Raw genomic sequence first — 8704 nt, 5'->3', positions numbered from 1 at the left:
CTTGAGCCACAAGTCCTAGCCAACTCCCAAGGAAAGACTAGCTTTAGTGCACTCCAAACCAATTAGCAATCTCTCCAATTATCAATCAACAAAGGAATTAGATAACTCAAGAGTCACTAATTACTCTACCTAGGCCAAGAGGAACAAAATCTACACTAAAACTAAAAGAGACATTTCAACAAACACATAAAGTGCAAGAGGAGTAAACATTATTAAATGCAAGAATTAAAGGAATCTACAACTACAAAAACAAGAGATCAACAATAGAAAAGCAAAGAAGACACATTTATTACGAATTACCTTTATTGAATTGAGAAAGAGAAAAAGGAACAATACTAGATCTATAACAAAATACAAGAACAACATAAAGGAAATTGCAATAAAAGAATGAAAGAAGAATCAATGTAACTACAAGGAATTGAGATGTAGAAGTAGAAGAACATGAATCTAAATCTAGATCTAAGAACTAAACCTAATCCTAATCCTAATTCTAGAGAGAAGTGAGAGCTTCTCTCTCTAAAACTCTAAACTAAAAGTGATTAGTGGTTGGGAGTTTTTGATTAGTCAAAAAAAATGATCATCCTTCCCCTTAATCCTTCATCCTTTTATTCCTTTCCCTTAGCAATTTGGCGCCAAAAATGGGTTCAGAAACCCTCTCAAATCGCCAGGCACGTGTTGCATTAGTGAGGTCATGTGCCCTCATCGACGCGTGCGCGTACGGTACGCGTGCGCATCCCTGGCTAATTCTGCGATGTGCGCGCGAGCGCCTTGTGAGCGTGCGCGTGCATGGCTGACTTTGCTTCTTTGACTTTTTATGCTTCTCTCCACTTGTATGCTTCCTTCCTTGCATCCTTTGATCCATGCCTAGCCTATTTCAATCCTGGAATTACTAGCAAACACATCAAGGCATCTTATGGAATCAAAGAAGAACTAAAATTCATCAAAATAAGGCTTAAAAAGCATGTTTTTACACTTAAGCACAAATATGGGAGAGATAACAAAATCATGCTAATTCCTAGGCTAAATGTGACAAAAGGTTATCAAAATACTCTAAATTCAATGCAAAACAAACCGTCAAATTGGGGTTTGTCAACGACACCGACCTAGCGACCCACCAGCACGGTGTGGTAGGGTTGGGAGACCATTTCATCAAGCCGGACGGGATCATCTCCCTCCCGACCTCGGTTGGACAAGGACAGGGGCGAAGGACGGTAATGACAGAATTTATGGTCTTGCGAGATTCCACAGCTTACAACATCATTTTGAGGAGAAAAACCATCAACGACCTTGGCGCGGCGATCAGCACGAAACTGCTTGTAATGAAGTTTGTTACTGATGACGGATCTATAGGATCCATCAAAGGAGACCTGGAAACGGCAGTCGCCTGCGACCACGCCAGCCTCTCCTTGAGGAAAAAGTCTAAAGAAGCATCAGGGGTTTTTCTAGCCGACCTGGATGCCAGAATAGATGACAAACCCAGACCCAAGCCAGAGGGGGACCTGGAAAAATTTAAGGTCGGAGACACGGAGGAGAAGTTCACGTTCATAAACAGAAATCTCCCCCATGGATTGAAGGGACCTTTGATAGAGATGATCAGAGCCAATACCGACCTGTTCACTTGGACACCGGCCGACATGCCGGGGATAGATCCCCAACTCATGTCGCACTGTCTGGCCGTCAAGCCGGAAGCCCAACCAGTGGCCCAAAGGAGGAGGAAGATGTCGCAGGAAAGGGCAGAGGAGGTGGCCAGGCAGACGGCCAGCCTCCTCGAAGCGGGATTCATCCGAGAGTTGGACTACTCGACATGGCTATCGAACGTGGTCTTGGTGAAAAAGCACAATGAGAGGTGGAGAATGTGTGTGGACTACTCCGACCTCAACAAGGCATGCCCCAAGGACTGCTACCCCCTTCCCAACATCGACGCACTCGTCGACGCAGCGGCGGGGTACCGATATCTAAGCTTCATGGACGCTTACTCTGGGTACAATCAGATACCGATGCACCAGCCCGACGAAGACAAAACGGCATTCATAACGCCCGGAGGGATCTATTGCTACAAGGTGATGCCGTTTGGCTTGAAAAATGCTGGCGCCACGTACCAGAGGCTGATGAACAAGATATTCAGCGACCTCATAGGTAAGACAGTAGAAGTCTACGTGGACGACATCCTTGCGAAAACCACACAACCCGACGATCTCCTAAGTGACCTGGAGAGCGTGTTCGCGTCCCTCTGACAAAACGGCATGAGGCTCAACCCGCTCAAATGCGCCTTTGCCATGGAAGCCGGGAAGTTCCTAGGGTTCATGATAACCCAAAGAGGGGTAGAAGCCAACCCTGAGAAATGCCAAGCGATTCTCCAAATGAAGAGCCCAGGTTGTATCAAAGACGTACAGCGATTGGCAGGAAAGCTGACGGCGTTATCCCATTTTCTCGGCGCATCGGCAGCAAAAGCCCTGCCCTTTTTCAATCTGATGAAAAAGGGGATAGCGTTCGAATGGACTTCTGCGTGTGAGAAAGTGTTCAACCACTTCAAAGAGATCCTAGCATCACCTCCGGTGCTCGGAAAGCCAATGGCTGGAGAGCCACTCTACCTCTACCTGGCCGTAACGGAGGAAGCGCTTGCAGCAGTGCTGGTACGAGAGGAAGGGAAGGCTCAGCAACCAATCTACTTTGTAAGCAGGGCGTTACAAGGAGCAAAGCTGAGGTACAGCAAATTGGAGAAACTGGCGCTGGCACTCCTAACCTCCTCCGAAGGCTGAGGCAATACTTCCAAAGCCACCGTGTTGTTGTAAGAACGGACCAAGCAATTCGCCAAATACTCCAAAAGCCCGATTTGGCAGGAAGGATGATGACTTGGGCCATCGAGCTCTCCCAATATGATTTACACTACGATCCCTGACATGCAATCAAGGCCCAGGCAATGGCAGATTTCCTAGTGGAGGTAACAGGCAATCCCCCAGAGGAAACGGGCACACGGTGGAGGCTCCATGTGGACGGGGCCTCCAACCAGACGTTCGGGGGCGCCGGGGTCATCTTAGAGAGCCCAGCCGGGGTAGTATACGAGCAATCGACCAAGTTCGAATTCCCCGTATCCAACAACCAAGCGGAATATGAAGCCCTCTTGGAAGGACTGACCCTAGCCCGGGAAGTCGGAGCGACAAGGCTGAAAGTGTGCAGCGACTCACAAGTCGTCACCTCGCAAGTGAACGGAAGCTATCAAGCAAGAGACCCGTTGCTGCAAAGGTATTTGGAAAAGGTTAGAGAATTGACCAGGCAATTCCAGGAAGTCACGGGCCAACACGTTCCAAAGGAGAGGAACACACGGGCGGACCTCCTATCTAAACTAGCAAGCACAAAACCGGGAACGGGCAACCGGTCCCTCATCCAGGGCATGGTAAAGGAGCCAACGGTTGCCCTCCATTTGACGGAATCAAGCCCCTCCTGGTTGGACCCCATCACAAACTTCCTGGAACATGGCAAACTACCTGATGATGAGAAGACAACTAAAACGTTGAGAAGGGAGGCAGCCAAATATGCAATCATACAAGGACAACTGTTCAGAAAGGGGCTCAGTCAACCCCTACTGAAGTGCTTGCACCCCGACCAGACGGACTACGTACTCAGAGAAGTCCACGAGGGATGCTGCGGTCACCATATCGGGGGCAAAGCCCTAGCGAGGAAGCTCATCCGAGCCGGGTATTACTGGCCATCAATGATGAAAGACTCTAGGGAATTTGTCAGAAAATGCGTCAAGTGTCAAGAAAACGCCAACTTCCACAAAGCGCCGGCTTCCGAGCTGAGCCTACTGATGTCTACACGACCTTTCGCTCAATGGGGAGTCGACCTCTTAGGGCCCTTCCCGGTCGGCCCAGGACAAGTTAAATATCTCATAATGGCCATCGACTACTACACCAAATGGATAAAGGCTGAACCACTAGCCAGCATATCCTCATCCAATTGCAGGAAGTTCATGTGGAGACAGGTGATAACCCGTTTCGGCATCCCGGAGGTCGTCATTTCGGACAATGGGACGCAATTCACTGACAAGAAGTTCACGGAAACAAAGTTTTCCTCAGTTGAACATCCCCAGACAAATGGACAAGTGGAGTCCGCAAACAAAGTCATCCTACTAGGCCTCAAGAAGCGCTTAGACAACAAGAAAGGCGCATGGGCCGACGAGCTCGCTTCGGTCCTCTGGTCCTACCTGACAACCGAGCAAAGCTCCACGGGGGAAACCCCCTTTTGCCTAACATACGGGGTCGACGCGGTGATACCTGTGGAAATTGGCAAACCGAGTCCACGACTACTTCTCGCAGGAGTAAATGAAGCAGTGGAAAAGGACATAGTGGACGAGACCAGAGAGATGGCCCACCTGTCAGAAACAGCACTGAAGCAAAGAATAGCTCTGCGCTACAACACTAAAGTCCTCAGGAGGGAATTTGAGGAAAGAGACCTCGTCCTGCGACGCAACGACGTCGGTTTACCGAACCCAAGAGAAGGAAAGCTGGCGGCAAACTGGGAGGGTCCCTACAGAATCAAAGAAGTGCTCGGCAAAGGCGCCTACAAGCTGGAGAAACTCGACGGCAAAGAAATCCCAAGAACATGGAATGCAGGTAACCTAAGGAGATTCTATTTGTAACTTGGGCACACCGACCAAGCGGCCTAATGAGCCAATAGATGCTTACTCTATTCACGTGTTCATTCTTAGCTATTTATCTTTATCAAGTACCTGCCACGTTCACGAATTTGTTTGGCTAACGACTAATTTTTACTTGTCTAAATTCTTTTATCACATATTCCACATAATCACGTTCTTAAACGGCAATCCGGGGCTGATCACCCCGGGAGCCAGTCGGATCATAGCCATGACTAACGACTGCGATAACATGACCAAGATGGTCCCAACCGTTACCAACATAAACGGCAAAACGGACACAAACAATAAGTCCACACCAGAAAAACGGTAACAAAACATAAGGTGCTACTAAACAAACGGAATAAAAGCGATAATAAAAGGCCGACCAGGCGACCACTAAAAAGTAGCAAAGGTCTCAACAGTTATAACAAGTATCTTACAAAACCACACAAAAACACAAAGTTACAAGAGCTCATTTCCGAGGCATGTCAACAATCTTGCCGTCTTGGATCATCTTAAAGATCCCAATAGCCGACGTGTCGAAGTTAGGAGCCACGATCTTCACCTGGGCCTTCAAAGCCTCCTCAGTCATGAAGATCGCGTTCTTCCCTTGCTCCTTGGTCGCCTTGTGCTTCCTCTTAAGCTCTTCGACCTCGGCTTTAGCAGCTTTAGCCGACGAAATGGCCTGGTCGCACTCCTTCTCCAAGGCTGCCACCCGGCCTTGAGCGGCGCTCAGCTGGCTCTCTAGGGTCATCTCACGCTCGGCCAAACGGGACACGGCCTCATCTGAAGTCTTCAGTTTCTTCTCGGCAGACGCTGTTTTCTCCTCAGCAGTCTTAAGCTTCTTTCCCATCTCAGATAGCTGCCCTTGGAGGAGCTCGACTTGCACCTTGAAGTCATTGTTCGCCTTGCCAGAGGATTCAAGTTTTCTTCGAAGAGCCTGCATTCCCGACAACTCGAATTCGGCCTTCCGAGCTATCACGGCCCCACGGAGCAACGTCCGATACATCCACCTCGCCTGCCCCGCCAGGTCGGTTCCAAGGAAATGCTCCTCCGTACCAGGAATCAGCTGGGAGTCGATGAAATTCGCAGCATCAAAATTTCGTTCCATAACGGTGAGGGTTCCTTCCGGGCTGGCAGATGCCCTCCGCCTCTTAGGAGTATGAATAAGTTCCACATCATCATAGTCTTGGCGGGTAGAGGACGAGTGCCCAGCAACGGCCTCTTCGAGAATGGGGGAAGCCTGCGCCCCAGCCGGATCCTTTTCGGACATCGCGGTGTCCTGGGGAGAGGGCAGAGCCTGATCCTCCCTCTCCTCTGAAGGGCCCTTCGGCTTCCCGGCATCCTTTTCGTCAGCCTTCTCCTCATCGCTATCCTCCAAGAAGGTCTTGACCAAATTTTCGAGCCCGGTCACCGAAGCAGACATCTCCACTACAACAGAAAGACAAATACGTTAGTCGTGAAGTCGGGGAGAATAAATTAAACAACAAACAATGCAAAAACACAAGACAGAACAGCTCACAAATATAATTCCTGGCGGACTCCCGTTCGCCCATGAGGAGGTGGGGGTTCACGGGGTTCTTTCCAAAAAGAGCAAACAGCACATCGGCAATCCTCTTATTTACAGGGGACATTCCCTTGTAAGTCACCTTGATGAAAGAATTAGACCCCGCCCCGAAACTCCAATAAGTCGGGATGAGGCGTTCCCCCTCTAACGATAACCAAAAGGGATGACGACCTTTAACAGGACGGACTTTGAAGAATTTGTCCTTGAACCCATGATAAGAGTCCTCGAACAGGCCAAATATCCTCCGGCCTTGGGCAGACTGGAAAGACAGGAACCCTTTCCTCGCTTTCCCTTGTTTAGAGGGGTTGGTAAGGTTGAAGAAGAAGAGGAAGATATCCACTGACGCCGGCAGCTCGAGATATTCACAAACCATCTTGAAACAGCGGATAGAAGCCCAACTGTTTGGATGGAGTTCCGACGGTGACACGGATATCCGATTAAGAAGCGACATCTGAAAATCGGAAAATGGTAGGCGAACGCCGACCTGGGTGAACATGGCTTTGTAAAACCAAATCCAGTCGGCGACCCGGGGAGAACGAAAATTAATCTCATACAATCGCTCGTTAGGGGCAGGAACGAAGGTCTCGTAATTGGTCTCCTCATCTGTCCCCCCCGCACAGATACCCGGCTTGCCAGAACTCCGTCAACTCCTCCAGATCCATCTGGTTGGGCGAGTCCTTCACGTCTGAGGTCACCCAGGCGTAGGGGTCATAGTTTGCCAACTCCTCATCAATTACCATATATTTTCACATGTCAATATCGTACTCCAAAAACATGCTCATCAACAAGAGTTTCAACCTTTTCATCAAATAAACATATCAATCCATGTATCCATCTCAATCCAATTCATTCATCAAATATATCAACATGTCACAACCCACCAAGTTCATGCATAACAACACAATTTACATCATTCATCAACTACCTCATTATTTCAAAATCCTATCCTAAGGCCACTAGCCTACGTTTTCACACCACATTACATTTTAGATACAGAAAATCGAAACCATACCTTGGCCAATTCCTGTTCCACCCGGAACACCTCTAATATCAACCTTCCAAGGTTTCCAAACTCCACCAACAGATTTTTCCAACACAAAGGTCCTTTCCAAGCTTTCCAAAATCACCAATCAAGCTCCAATACACACATATATAATGCCTAAGCCATAATATCACATCAAAACACAATAACTCAATACCCAATACCTCAAATTCAACACTTTCACTAGGGTTTGGGATCTCTTACCTTGCCCAAGGATCAAGGAGGCAAGAACAAGCCTTCCCTTCAAGTTAATTTGATCCTACAACACAAGGAGCTCATAAATTTCAACATTTTTGTCCAATAAATTCAAAATCAAGGGCTGGGATTCGAAGAAGAAACTGTGGCTTACCTCAAGAATGTTTGTGTGGGTTTCGTAGAGTTCGACGCCGCAGTCGTGTGGCCGTAAACGGTGCGTCAATCGGAACTCTGGATCAAAAGTTGTGATCAATTAAAGTTGGAACAAGGGTTTATGTTTCCTCCCCCTTTCTAATTTCCAGTATGAGTGTGTTCTTGAGGGAGAGTGAGAGCTGAGCTCTCTCATTAAATGAGAGCTTGGCTGGGCCCTTGGGCCCAACTTGGGTCCGGTTGGCCCGGTTTGGCCCAATCTTGTGTCGATTTCTTTAAAATTAGTGTCGAAATTCTTGTCTTAAATTTCTCTATCACATTAAACCATAAAAACCTCATTTCTCATTTTCTAGAATATATTTTAATTCATGGGTTAGTTAGCCATTAATTAACCGGGTTTTACATTCTACCCACCTAATTGGGAATTTTGCCCACAAAATTCGATTTCAGTTACCTGAGAATAGGTGCGGGTAGTCTGCTCGCATCTCTGACTCAAGTTTCCAAGTGTGTTCCTCAACACCGGCTCGACTCCATGCAACTTTCACTAATGAAACCTCTTTTCCGCGCAACTTCTTAATACCCGTGTCATCAATCCTGACTGGAGTCACCGACAGAGTCAAATCCTCCTTTAATTGAACCGATTCAAGTTCTAATACATGGCTAGCATCAGGAGTATACTTCCGAAGCTGCGACATGTGAAATACGTCGTGCAGGTTCGAAAGGTGAGGCGGTAGAGCCATTCGATACGCCACTGGTTCAACCCCCTCAAGAATCTGAAACGGACCGATGTATCGGGAATTCAGTTTCTTTGTCTTAATCGCTCTACCTACTCCTGTTGTCGGAGTAACTTTAAGGAAAGTATGGTCCCCTTCCTCAAACTCTAAGGGCTTCCGCCTCTGTATAATTTGGAGAGAATACTAATGTTATAATTAAAAGTTAGAATCAAGATTCAATTGTTTAAAAAAAATTAATTTTGAGTTAATTTTATAACTATCAGTACATTTTTTTATGCTAATATCTAATTATATTTTTATAGACATAAAGAGAAAAATATTAACACCTAATTATTTCTATTTGTGCAACAGACTTAACACTTAATTAAATGTAAACATAT

The 8704-nt window shown here is 47.2% G+C and overlaps 1 protein-coding gene across 1 annotated transcript; it reads left to right on the top strand.

The window, feature by feature from the left end:
- The first annotated feature begins 2920 nt into the window (after positions 1-2920).
- LOC148549870 (uncharacterized) lies at positions 2921-4639 on the top strand. Its single transcript, XM_088495821.1, has 2 exons — positions 2921-3696; positions 3964-4639. The coding sequence occupies exons 1-2, from the start codon at positions 2921-2923 to the stop codon at positions 4637-4639; spliced, it is 1452 nt and encodes a 483-aa protein (XP_088351947.1).
- The last annotated feature ends 4065 nt before the right edge of the window (positions 4640-8704 follow it).

This window comes from Arachis ipaensis, chromosome B8 (genome assembly GCF_059453495.1).
Source record: "Arachis ipaensis isolate K30076 ecotype BB chromosome B8, ASM5945349v1, whole genome shotgun sequence".
Taxonomy (NCBI): domain Eukaryota; kingdom Viridiplantae; phylum Streptophyta; class Magnoliopsida; order Fabales; family Fabaceae; genus Arachis; species Arachis ipaensis.
Note: the sequence above shows the minus strand (reverse complement) of the source record. Positions and strands in the feature narration are given on the sequence as shown.

Coding starts and splice junctions, on each gene's coding strand:
- LOC148549870 (XM_088495821.1), top strand. CDS start 2,921: ATGGCAGATTTCCTAGTGGAGGTAACAGGCAATCCCCCAGAGGAAACG. Junction 3,697..3,963: donor AGGAAGCTCATCCGAGCCGG/GTATTACTGGCC, acceptor ATCCAATTGCAG/GAAGTTCATGTGGAGACAGG.